This window comes from Sarcophilus harrisii, chromosome 2 (genome assembly GCF_902635505.1).
Source record: "Sarcophilus harrisii chromosome 2, mSarHar1.11, whole genome shotgun sequence".
In the NCBI taxonomy this organism is placed as follows: domain Eukaryota; kingdom Metazoa; phylum Chordata; class Mammalia; order Dasyuromorphia; family Dasyuridae; genus Sarcophilus; species Sarcophilus harrisii.
In genome coordinates this window covers 333,273,008-333,286,669 of record NC_045427.1, presented here as the reverse complement: position 1 = coordinate 333,286,669, position 13,662 = coordinate 333,273,008, and the positions used below count along the sequence as shown (strand labels likewise).

Genomic DNA, 13,662 nt, shown 5'->3' with positions numbered 1-13,662 from the left:
AAAATTACAAAATAAAAATGAAAAAATTTGCATATTTTTCTTTGTAAATCAGTTTAATCTGTCCTTTTCTCATTTTTTTTCACTCTGTATTATTAAATATTATTCCTTCCATATTTATATATATTCCTTTATACTTGTCAATCTTAACAGCATTATAATTGAAAATGATGTAGATCCTTAATTCACTTAATCTTTTGGGTTTCCTTAAAATTTTTCCTTAAAATAAAAGGGTTGGTGTGATGTGATAATGTGATGATGATAATGAGAATGATGATAGCCAGGCCTTTTGACTCCTCTCTTCTAAACAATCAGATAAAATAAGAAAGGGTGAGTCATTGTAAAGGGCCAAACACTTTAAAGTTCTTCAGTCAACTTGAATGAAATCGATACCATAATCCTAGGGGCCAAGAAAAACAAAAATAAAAAAACCAAACACCAAACTGGTCAAATCCTGAAAACAAGTTAGCAATACAAGAAGAGGTGACTTTGGAAGGAGCTTTCTGCATTTGAAGATCTGCTGTTATATCTTTTGAAAAAAGTGCCACAATCTAAGTGGGGAAAGAGGGACCCCAAAAGTTTGGGTTAAACCCATCACCTAGTCAAGAAGCAAATTTTATTGAAAGTAATGGTAATGCCATTACAAAACAGACTGAATTGTAAAGGAATTCAGTAAAGAAACAGAAGCAAGGAGAGATATTTCTCCAGCTTCTACCATAGATATGCAAATTCTATGGCTCAAGGGTAAGGCTAGGGAGTCTATCATTGGCATATTAATTCTATGGCCCAAGGGTAAGGCTAGGGAGTAGTCTCCAGGTTGAGGGGTGGTCTCAGAAATTTGATTATCACTGACCAGATCACTGAATTGAGAAGTAATCTATTAAGAATCAGGTTGGGTGTGAGAATTTCTGAAGCAGACTCCAAAACCAAAAGACCCAGGATTTCCTAACTCCCTGCCAGAATAGACGCCCTGCCTAAAATCAGGGGACCACAAAATCATATTACATCATAAGGGAGGGTCATTTCTTTTCTTATATCCTATCATGGCAATGGCATCTTGTAGTAGAAACACGTGACTATGACACACAATAATACTGTGGTATTGTCTAATAGGAGAATTCAAGAACATGAGCTGCTGAAATATCCTTCCTCTCATTTTTCTAGTGAAGAGGAAGTTCAAGGAAAATGAACTTGGTGCCTGGAGTGGTATCCTGCTGCTTGGGAGATGTGTAAGACTCAAAGCCTCTGAGGAAGCAGACATGGTGAGAGTACCTGGAAACTGATTCCCTCTGAGTATAGCACTGCTCTAGTCTATGGTGGGAGAACAATGTATTGTGTGTAGATGACAGGACCAATGAAAACTTGGAAGAATAAAATGGCTTGCTTAGCAAAAAACCTATATGGCACATTATGAGAGGATACTAGGTTTTCTGCAGGGTCAGTTTCATTTGTATTGTTCTCATATAGGGCCTTCTCATACACAATCTCTATACTTGCTAATGTTTCTAGCTGATGTGAAAGTGGGAGAGTATACTTAATATTTATGAGGGGGAAACTTTTTTTAAACTAATGCTTCTTCAGGAAACCGTGTTTGCTCTTTGCTGTTGTTCCCTTTGGCTAAAAGGTAAAAACACAGATGGAAGTGCATGATATACAATTTTATAAACATAGTCTCAAAGGGTACCTTGAACCTAGATTGTCCTCTTCTTAGGTATCTAATCTACAAGTCCAAATTGAGTGAAGATACATCCTTTCTACAGGAAGTTTTGTCATCTTAATACACAAAAATATATTCAGTCATTCCCTGATTGCAGGACACTTCGTAGTTTCCATTCTTTTTGGCAATAATAACAAATGCTGACATAAATATCTTTGAACATATAACCATTCTTTTTAGAATGTTCTCTTTCTAGAATACATTCTTTTTAGAATGATAATTTCTCAATAATGAAATTGTTGGGTTAAGGAGTAACTTTTGAAAGATATGAATGATAGAGTACTCTAAGAGATTTTGCCAGTTTGATTCAGCAGACCTGCCATCATTGCATTAATTTAATCAATTTTACAATTTTCATAAGTGACATATTAAAAGGCAATATAACTGTATTTGATAATTGATGAGATTAAATGTTTTCAAGTGATGTACAATTTCTGTTTCTTTTTTTAAAAACAATCTTTTCATATCCTTTGATCCTTTATCCATTAGGAGTAGGGTTTGTTGTAGAATTTTCTTTTTATCATTTCCTCATATTTTTAAAAATCTTTTTTCTTCCTGAGGCAATTAAAGTTAAGTGACTTGCCCAGGGTCACACAGCTAGGAAGTGTTAGGTGTCTAAGAACACATTTGAACTCAGGTCTTCTTGACTTCAGGGCTGATGCTCTATCCACTGTGCCACCTAGCTGCCCCATTTTTTCATATATTTTAAAAGTTAGGTTTTCATGCTTATCATAAATATTTTTCTAGTATGCTATTTTTATCTTGAAAATCTTTTTCTTTTGTAGAACCATTTTCAGTTTTTGTGTAACACATTTACTTTGTAATTAATCATTTCTTTTATTTGTTTAAAAGATAGAAATTTATTTTTCATCTATCACTGAGGAAAATATACATGTTCTTAGGATATTTCATTAGCGCCAGTGGGTTTGATTATCATCCACTATATGAACAGATAACACTCGAATGTGTATATACAACACTTATCTCTGTCCTGAACACCAATGAAGGATCACCAAGTGCCTCCTGGGTATTTCTTCCTGGAGGTATATAGGTCTCTCAAATTCAATATATACAAAATAGAACTAATTATCTTCCCCTTTTAATCCACTCCTGTTCAAACTTCCCAGTTTTCAATGAAAATAGTCATCTTATTAATTACCTCAGTATATATACACCATATCTTATTCCTCTATACCCAATAAGGTACCAAGTTTGTGAAATTTATCTTTATAACATATCTTGGAATGTCTTTCTTTCTCTCCACTCATGGCCTACATTAATTCAGACCGTCACTGTCTTTCACCTGGACTACTACAACAGCTTTCTAACTGGTCTTCCTGTTTTTAAATGAGACTGTAAAACAAAACAAAAAACTTGCTTAACACGGGGCCTGGCATATAAAAGGAGCTTAGTAAATAGTTATTCCCTTTTTTTATATGTTCTAACCTATCTTCCATAAACTTTCAAAATAAACTTTGTAAAGGAGAGATATGAGCATGTCAAACCTTAGTCAAAAAGCCTTCAGTGGTTTCCTACTGCAAATAACATAAAATAACAGTTCCAAAACTTTTTGGTCTTATGATTCCCTTATATTCTTAAAAAATTATTAATGATCCAAAGAACGTTTGTTTATGTGGCTTATAAGTATCAATAGTTACCATATTAGAAATTAAAACTTTGAAAAATGTTTGAAAAATATAACAATAATAAGCCCATTACATGTTAACATAACATTTTTCATGAAAAGTAACTTTCAGAACAAAAAAAATCAGTGAGAAAAGCAAGGCACTGTTTCACATGTTTTTACAACATTCTTTTTTGGGCACATCTCAAATGTCTGGCAGATGGATTCTCATTTCTGCTTCTACATTCAATCTGATGCAATATATTGTATTGGTGAATGGAAAAACATCCCAAATGGGACCTTGAGAAACATAATCTTGAATCTTTGTAGTTAGAAGTTTATTACTAGTTCTTTACTCCCTAATGCAGGATGGTATTTTTACACCCCAAGGTGTGCTGTCCTGAAAAACCTAAGACCTTGACAACTTGATAAACTTAAAGAAATACTGCTTATTATTGCCTGGGAATGACGCTCTTAGAGTGATAATTTTTTGCCTCCTGTTTAGAATAGAAATTCCTTTATTATAACAAATGTATCAAGAAACATTTTGATGTCTCTCTCTTCTTTCTATAAATATATGGCCCTGAGGCCACTCATTACTCACCCCTCCTGTCTTGGTGTTGGGGGATCAGTCTTGGCCAGTAATAAACCCTCTTAAAACTTCATTATTTTGGCTGCCCTGTTTTTCTCTTGCCTGGGTACTTCATTGGAATCAGACAAATAAGATATGTAGTTGGAAAAGGAAGGTGTATTTTAAAAGGCAAATGACAGCTAAATATTATTTGAAAAGTTTTAACCACATGGACCCCCTAAAAAGTTCTCATGGACTATACTTTGAGAACTTCTAGAATAACATACTAAATCTTTAACCTAATACTTAAGATACCCCACAATCTAGCTCAGACCTATTTTCTACCCTTATTACACATTACTCTACTTTAAGAACCCTAATATTCCAAACTGGAAAACTGTTTCCATCTTAGACAAATTGTATGGGTATTAGTGAGTTTAAGGATTCTATGAAAGGTGTTATGGGCCAGAACTCTGAACTTGAAACAAAGGATTCTTACAAGGTACTAAGTCAGTGGAATTGATAGAGACAATAATTTAGCATGGTTCAGTATGATTGATTTAATCCTACAAGGAGATGTTATGAGCCAGAACTTGAAACAAGGTACTAAGTGGAATTGAGGAGACAATGGTTAAATCTAGTTTAGCATTGATTTAATCCTACAACAAATAATGGTTTCCTAGTGATATAATGATTGGTGCATACTTAGTGTACAGCAAGAAGCATTCAGGGCCAGAAAGTACAAGTGCACTAGAAGCTCTCGGAGCCTCAGCCAGGATTCAGTTGGGGAGATTCAGAAGCCAGAGAAGGCAGGCGGGAGCTCAAGCTCTTGGAACCAAGGCCAGACTGAAAGGTTCTCCAGAAAGCTGCCCAGCCCCAGGAAGGAGATAATAAAGGATCTGGACTATAAGAAAGTTAACCAGGCTACAGCAAACAAAGCACAATATAAAGAACATCTCAACCCCTGTGATAAAGTAGCTGGTGCAACTGTATGTAGACATGCTTTATAAACTATTAACTAACTTTATAAGCAAAAGGCTCCATTTATTTTAAAAAAAATTGAGTTCTAAAAAGTGTACTCATAATTTTAAACAAACTTTTTGGTTTTTATGCAATACAGTATCACAAAGGTACTCAAGCTGTATTCTAATAAAGGGACCTGGAAATACTTAATATCCTGAAATACTTCACTTCAAAGAGATTCAAAAGATAATATGATATAGAGTGGAAGGTCCCTTAAAGATGACTTAATCATTACCTAGCATTACCTTTGAAGATGAGGAAAATGATTGGCAGAAAAATTAAACTAAATGATTTCTCCAAAGATGTAAGAAATAAACAGCAGTTAGTATTTAAACCCAGATATTATAAAACAAATCACTCAATTGCTCAGAGCTCTAAAAAAAAAAAAAAAAAAAAAAAAGCAAATGTGTGCTGGATTTGGAGTAATCCATCTGACTTAGAGCAGTCATATATGAAGTGATTTACAAATCTTAAAGTATGTTACAGTATTACCATTTATTAACACTACATATAAAGCTATTTACAAACCTTAAAGCATTATATGTCATTATTAAGCTCTCTGGTTTCCAACTGTAATGTTCTCTCTAAAAATGTAATATTCTCTGTTGAGGTTTTCTTGGGGTCTCTGGAGGCAGCCTTTGTTTCAGTTCAGTAATCACCACAAGTGGAGCCAGGCATTAAAGTCCAAATCCTTTATTGTCTCTTTCCAAGTCTGTCAAAGTGTGTTGACGCTGTGTTTGATATGCTGGCTATTAGACTAAAGACTCAAGGTTAATAAGTATTGCTTTTCTAGTTTGTGCTGGCAAATCTTACCACTCTGTGCCAGAACATCTTTAACATTGGTACTTTCAAAGAAAAAAAGGATGACATTTCCTTAACCCAGAAGAAGTCATTAACCAGAACACTATGTCTCAATGCCACATGGTAACTTTATGGATTTACCTTCATATTCAGTGTGAATATGCATGTGCACGATTTTGTTTGTGTTTCATCACTGGATTGAATCTGTGCTAGATTTTTGATTCCCCATGCTAAGGACTATGTTTTCCTCAGTCTCAAAATTAGCCCAGATATTTGAGAACATGAAAGTTAGATACATGATCTGGACAGAGCTAATGAAGGAATACATCACTGCTCTGAGGAGGTAGAGCAGCAAAGACTGTTTTCACCCTTCTGATACAGATCTCATTAGAACTTTCCAGTCTATAACCTTCTTGAAGTATCCTTAATTAAGCCAAGAACAAAAATCCAATTCTTACTTTAGTTTTCAGTGGTCCAGTGTTTCTTAAAATGCATTGAAGAGTTGATATCAATTATTGTTATTCTGGTTTTGTAAGAATCCTATACATTGAGAATTATTTCAAATGATGAAACAAAATTAATTTTAAATCAAACAAAATGCAAAGAAAATTGTGTGAGAAGTATGATGAACCAAACCACATATCAATAGAATATTTACAATTTCCAAATTCTGAGAGGTCCTGATTTTGTGGGAGTATGCACTAGGCCTTAGGAAAAAAAGTTAGTGAAAGAGGTGGGTATCAATGTTACCCACATACCAAAGCCTCCTTTTTTTCTCTAATTTGGTACATTTCTTTTGAGGGGAGAATAAAATTTACCTGGGGGAAGAAAAGCTGCTTGCCACAGACGGAGAAGAAGGAGGAGTAGGTGATGCTTCCTTTCCAGCAGGAGACATTGAAGGTGGGGTAGAGGAAAGAATACTGGAACTAGAGGGAGCTGCATCATCTGAATCACCTTTAAAAGAGAAGGAATTATACAATCAGCCAGATAGTTGCCTGTTATCATCTTGGAATTATCCGTCCATACAAGGCAGGACAAGACATGAACTCCTCGGGGAGAGAAAATAAACTTAAAGAGCAAATAAGCATTTATCTCTTGGAAAGGGAAATGGAGGTGTGGGTTCTATGGTGAGAGTAGTGAGATGTAATAGAGGATTATGGTTTAGCCATTAATTTTAGGGATACACTGAAAGTGGCATGAAAGTGCTGAAGGAATTTCTTGCTGAAATTGAAACTTGATTCTTCTACCCCTTTCCCAGAGTTTACTACTTTCTTCTTTTAAATTTAATGGAACATTTTGACCTTCTTAGTTAATATTATTATATATTATGATTATCTGTTTTTATGTCTTATTTCCTTCCTACTAGATTGTGTTACATGAGTGCTAGGACTATGTCTTATCTAGACTTATCTAAATCTCTACTATGACCCAGAATATGTTTTACATTCAGCAGATACTTGTGTTTATTTAATTTAATAAAAAGTAAATGCTAGCTCTGATCTCATACATCATCAAAGAATAAGGTGAAACACTGAATGAGCCAGTATGCTTAGCTTTATATTTTTGGGGAGTAGAGGAAAAGATAGACAGGGGAACAGAACTAAAAAGTATTGCTAATAGTTCCATTAAACTATAATACAAACAAGGCATTTCTTTCTTCCAATATAAATAGAATGAGTTGATATTTATCTTGGAAAGGAACAACAACAACAACAAAATCCAGGACTTCCAATTCTACCACAAATATACAATGACTGTATGTGCCTAGGTTTGCTTTTAGTTCTATAGGACCTGGTCAAATCAGAAAACCTAAGCCATTAGGAATAAAACCTATTAGGAAACAAAATATATGTGTGTACATGAATCAATTTACCTGATGCTGCAGAGGATTGTTCTACTATTCCAACCTTCACCACCTAGAAAGCAATGACATAACTAATGAATTATGAAATATATAATTGTGGGCTTGAGTCTAGAAGAGCATGGAGAATGTCACAGAGCTGGTGTTAGTTTGAGGTTTTATTGCTCACTATATTTAACCTGCTTTCCACTATGCCTCCATATAGGAAGCCGTATGAGAAAGTTACAACCAGACAGTATCAGAGGCCTTCTAACTCTATGTTCTGAGTATACATACCACTCAGGTGTCCAATTTGAGGTCCTTTAAGTGGGGCCTGAATCAGATTAAAATGTAGTTGAGAAATGTTTAACAAAATAAGTAAAATTAGAATACAATATAAATAATGTTAATTTGTGGTTTTCTACAACAATATATGGCCCAAAGGAATTCATTTGAGTCTGACACCACTGACAGATCTTGCCTGGGCAATGAAATATTTTATATGTGTCTTAATGAACAAACTCCAGAAAAGTAAGACTTGTTTCTGCAACTTCTATATTCTGCACAAGTACTACAAGGGGCAAGCAAAAAACTTGAATGCTTGATGGTTCAAGCTATAAGGCTTCGGCAGATGTGGGAAGATGGGATTTGGTTCTATATTCTAAGCAAAATCAGAAAAAGTTTGTTAAAACTCATTTTCTCAGGTAGTATGATGATATGATTTCTACAACTGACAAAAGCCTCCTGCTAGTTACTGGCTAATAATGAATATTGCTAGTCATTTATTTTAAGTTGTAATCATAAAAGTCTTTTAGTAAAACAAAACACAATGATATTTTCCCATTGGAAATGATGTATTTCTTGGCTCTGCTTTATAAGACTACTTACAAATAATGCTTGGCAAACGGATTGGACCTATGAGGATATTCTCTCTACTGAGCAAGGCTCGGGCAACTTAAAAGTCTTAGAGAGTTGTTTGGAACACTTAAAGGTTACATGACTTGCCCAGAGCTCACACAGCCAATATGTATCAGAGACAATCTGAATCCAGGTTTTCCTGAATATGAGGCTGGCTTTTCATTCATGCCAGAATGTTATCTATTTTGGAACACAGCAGCTACTTCATAAATACTTGTTGAAATAAATCAGAATAAATATCCAACAAGTCAAGAGATAATGTGTGGAAACATTTTGCAAATCTTCAAGTTCTATATAAATGTTTGCTAATATTATCATCTCCTATCTAATAAAACTAATTTTAAAACAGTAATACTCAAATGAGAATTTTTCTGAGAACATCATGCAATTCATTTATAGTGAATGAAGACTTTATGCAATTGACCAGATGATAAAGATGAGATCATAGTTGTATTAGATAAAGAGACCAGAACACTGTATACTATAAGTAAAAGGTTCAGGAAGGGGGAAAAAAGTAGAGTAACATCATTTAGACCCACAACCAAGCAGGTAAATGACATGTAAAAGGAAGCAAAGTATAGGGCTTAGTATAAATAGTTTAAGTCAGAGATTTGAGGCAAAGTTGATCATTCACAGACTCCCAAATGTTATTGTAAAATAGACTTACATAAATATATATGTAGACCTATATCTGTGTGTGCATTTGTGCAGGTGTGTGTGTGTAAAATAAAATATATGTTAGCACCTATACAGGATTAAGGGCCATTTTACATTTTTAAGCATGCATTACCTCATCTCCCCAACAATTATTTCCAATCTAAAGCATAACTATGTTATCCTCTTATGAGATTTTTGGTTAAGTTTCTAACACCTTTTGCTTTGGCAGATGCCACAAAGTAATCTCACTACACATTATCAACAGAAAATAGAATGATAATCTTATAATTATTAAAACTAAAAGATCATTAAAGATAATTTAGTCTTAACTTTCTCTCTCTCTTTTTTTTTTTGGCAGACGAGGAACCTAAGTTCAGAGGAATTTTAGTCATAATGCAGTCACTACCAATTTTTAGCATATACTGATCACTGATTTGATTTTCAGTAAGACTTTTATGTTATTTTCCTCAAAACAGCATCATTATTAAATAGTCATGTAAGATTAGAATTGTGAAAACTCTCTCTAGCCAAAATTCTCTAAACTATTTCAAAGCAAAATATTTTTTTTGAAAGGTAAAGTAGTATTCATAAAATAGGCTTTTAAAATAGGTTTTCCCAAGGCTTATGTTAAGAAAAGAAAACACAGTTACTTGGTTGAGTATTTTAAATTCTTAAAAATGGGAAAATTATAACTAATTCTTTACCAAGAATTTTTTTAAAACTTAAAATTTTTAGATCCTAAAAATATGTCCAGTGTTAAATTTAAAACTAAGATCACACAAACATCACTATATGTACATACATATATATTAGTATGTATGTGTGTATATGTGTATATATGTATGTACATGTATAAATGATTCTTTCTTTAGCATTCCACTCCAGCAATGAGATAAATTTATCAGTAATTGATCATAAATATTTTAAACAACCAATCAAGATACATATATGTGTTTTTTGTATTTTTAATCTACAATCATAAAAAATTAAATTAAACTAAAAAAACTTTAATTAAAAAGACAGGTTTAGAGGAAGTTAGTTGGTGCAGGGATAGAGTACCAGTCCTGAAGACAGGAGGATCTGAGTTCAAATCAGACCTTTGACACTTAGCACTTCCTACCTGTGTGACCCTGGGCAAGTCACTTAACCCTAATTGCCTCAGCAAAAAATTAAAAAAATAAAAAGACATTATTCATTCATTTCACTTTTATATATAGATATATGAAATAAGGATTGGAGTCCAGTCATAATGATACATGCTTATAGTCCCTGTTGCTAGGGGAAGTTGAGGCTGGTGGAGTTCAGGACTACTGAGCTAGATATTAAGACTGAATGTAATTAGCTATTTATATTAATTTTGGTATCAAAATAGTGAGTTTATAGGAGTGAAGGGCTGTCTAGTTGTTAAAAGAGCACAAATTAGAGAAATGTAACAGGTTAAAGCTTTCACGCTCATCAGTTTTGCAAGTAATTCTGTGAGCGGCCACTATACTGCTACTCTGGAAGAGAAAGAGATCCAGGCTCAAAAAATAAAATGCAGTAATTAATGCTTTTATATTTTAGTTTTCTACTATGGAGAGAAGTCAAAGGGAACAATCACAAGTGCCACAGGTTGCTAGAGTAAGAAAAACAAAACAGTTTTTGAGTTGGAGTGATTTACATGTAAATCTTTTAATCAAAATGGGGAAGATGATTCCAAAGGCTGCTTCACTGTAGTGGAAATCCTGACAGTTTGTCTATAATTTGCTGATGAGATGACAAAAGCAACCAACTTAGGAAACATACTTAATTCCAATTGCCATGTTGAAGAAATACTCACCCCAACAAAGGGAATGAACTTTTGGGAAGATTCTTCATCAGGGCTAAAAGTAAGAAAAACACAGATAGTTAATACTTATTCAAAGTACATCCAGAAAACAATCTGTCTATAAGGCATGCAGTAAGAATTCAAAAGACACAAAAGTTGGTTTGTAATTCTTTCTTCAGCATTCAATTGCCATTAATGAGAGAAACTATCAACAGTAACTTATCTGGTCATCATAAATATTATAAGCAACCAAGTCAATAAGCATTTATTTAAAACTTGATATGTTACTAGGCATTGTGCTAGATGATGATACTAAAATTTAAAAAAAGTGAAACAATTCCTACCCTCAAGGAATTGTAATGGGGGAAGCATATTTATAATTAAGTATATGCAAAATCACTACAAGGTAAATATGTCTTTGGAGGAAAGGCTATTAGAAGCTAGGAATGTGGGTAGGGGAATGGACTGGAGAAGCCTTTATGTTGAAGGTTATGTTTGAGCAGAGTTTTGAAAGAAATAGGAATTTTAAAAGAGATTCCAGGCATGGAGGAAAACAGGTGTAAAAGTATGGAAAGAGAAGAGACTTGGAATCAGTTTGGGTGTGAGGAGATCAGTCCAGCCAAACTGGAGAGTGTAAAGAGTCATATAATAAGGTCAGAAGGGTAGGGTTGGAGAGGTTGTGAAGGACTTTGAAAATAAAATCCTAAAGATATTAGGGAACAATGGAATGGAATGAGTAATGATATGGTCTGGTGTACTACAAGAAAATCACTTTGGCAGTTGAGTGGAGGATGAACCGAAGTGAGAAGAGACAGAGGCAGAAAGTCCAATTAGGAGGCTACTATATTAGTCCAGATAACTTGTGACAGAGTATGAACTAAAGTGGTGGCCATATGAATGAGAAGAGGATGGATTAAAGATATATTATGAAAGTAGAAACAAGAAGATATGGCAATTGCAGAGTAAAGGAGAATAGCTGGAAGAAAATTTTGAGGTTGTGAATCTGGGTAAATGAAATAGTAGACTCTCTACAGAAAAAATAAAGTTCAGAAAGGAGATAGTTTTGGGAGAAAGAGGAGTCAGTTTTGGATATGGATATTAGTTGGAATAAGTAGTCGGAATGTATGATTGGAGCTCAATAAAAAGAGGTTGAGACTGAGAGAGAGGATAAGACACTTGGGAGTTATCTTCATAAAGATGATAATTAAACCATGGAGGCTGATGAAGTTATTAAGTATATATAGAGAAGAACCCCTACCTACAAAAGTAACTGAGGAGATACTACATTAATAAAAGAATAGCTAAGAGAGAGAGATGTCACAAAAAGAGAAAACACAGTATCTAGGAAAATGTATCATTAATGCTGGGACACAGGTACCATTATTATCCCTATTTATCAGATGAATAAACAAGTAGACAACTTGCTCAAGGACACACAGCTAGTAATTGCAGTAGGATTTAAAATCAGGTTTTTTGAATTCCACATTTTAGGTACACGAGGCATTTAGATATAATTATCCTTCCCGAGGTCAAATATAACTGATCTGATAGAAAACAAGAGGGAATGGGATCATGGTTCTATGTTGAGAGAGTGGCTTTGGTGAGAAAAATCACCTCCTCACTGGAAGGAATGGCATGATGTCATTAAAATGATGATAGGTTTTATGCTGAGGAAAAAAGGACGACCTTACAGAAAATGGGATCTATTCTCAATTAATTGATCAACATGTATTTATTAAAAACCTATGCAACATGCATTATGCTAGGCACTGGGGATAAAAAAGACCAAAAAAAATCCCGACTCTTGCAAAGCTGACATTTTATTTGGGGAGATAATATGATTTATATAAGTATAAAAATAACAATACAAAATAAATGAAAAGTTGTTAAAGATGTCTTTCTCTTATACCCCACCCAATGATAGGGGGAATCAGAAAAGCTTTCATGAAGGTGATGGTGCTTGAGTTACATCTTAAAAGAAGCAAGTTATATATAATGTTCTATATAACATTAGCAAAAAGGGAGTAAATTACAAGTTCTAAGATGGGAGATGGGAACACTGTATATGAGGAAACAGAAAGCCATTTTAATGCCAAAAAGTTATATGATGATAGATAACATGTAATGAAGTTGGAAAAATATATTGGGGTCTTATTGTGAAGGGCTTTAAAAGCTAAACAAGGAGCTTCTGTTTGATTATAAGATATATTAGGGAGCCACTGGAGTTCAAATAAGTCAGAGAATAACATGGTCAGATTTGTGCTAAAGAAAAATCACTTTGGCAGCTGTATCTATGAACTAGAATAGTCAAAGTACAGAGACCAATTATGAGGTAATTGCAACAACCTAGATGAGAGGTGACGATCACTTCAAATAAGGTAGTGACTGAGAGTCAAGAAAAGTTTTTTTTTACTTGTTGAGGAGATTCAATGGATGTCTTACATATAATATCTGACAAATGATTAGTTATTTGGGATGAGGATGCATGAGGAGTTGAGGATGATACTGATACCAACAGAGAAGTTTGGTAGAGGGTAAGCTTTGGGGGAAAGATATTGAATTCTGTTTTGGATATGTTGAGTTTGAAAACATTTTTGAAGTAAATTATGATATAAGGCCTTTTTTCTACTGATGAATTCAGAGATGAAGTGTTCTGTAATTTGCTGCTGTTGTTCAGTTGTTTGCAGTTGCAATTTGCTTCTCTTCC

At 34.0% G+C, this 13,662-nt stretch overlaps 1 protein-coding gene across 8 annotated transcripts in view; it reads right to left on the bottom strand.

Annotated features, from left to right (window-relative positions):
- The window catches only part of PACS2 (phosphofurin acidic cluster sorting protein 2), a 364,749-nt gene that overhangs the window by 24,887 nt on the left and 326,200 nt on the right, over nt 1–13,662 (bottom strand). For all 8 annotated transcript variants that reach the window (XM_031952885.1, XM_031952883.1, XM_031952888.1 and 5 more), the window contains 3 exons: nt 10,968–11,010; nt 7,607–7,649; nt 6,552–6,687 (listed from right to left, as the gene is read on the bottom strand). In XM_031952885.1, the coding sequence (XP_031808745.1) occupies nt 6,552–6,687; nt 7,607–7,649; nt 10,968–11,010 (222 nt within the window). The remainder of the gene's footprint in view (nt 1–6,551; nt 6,688–7,606; nt 7,650–10,967; nt 11,011–13,662) is intronic.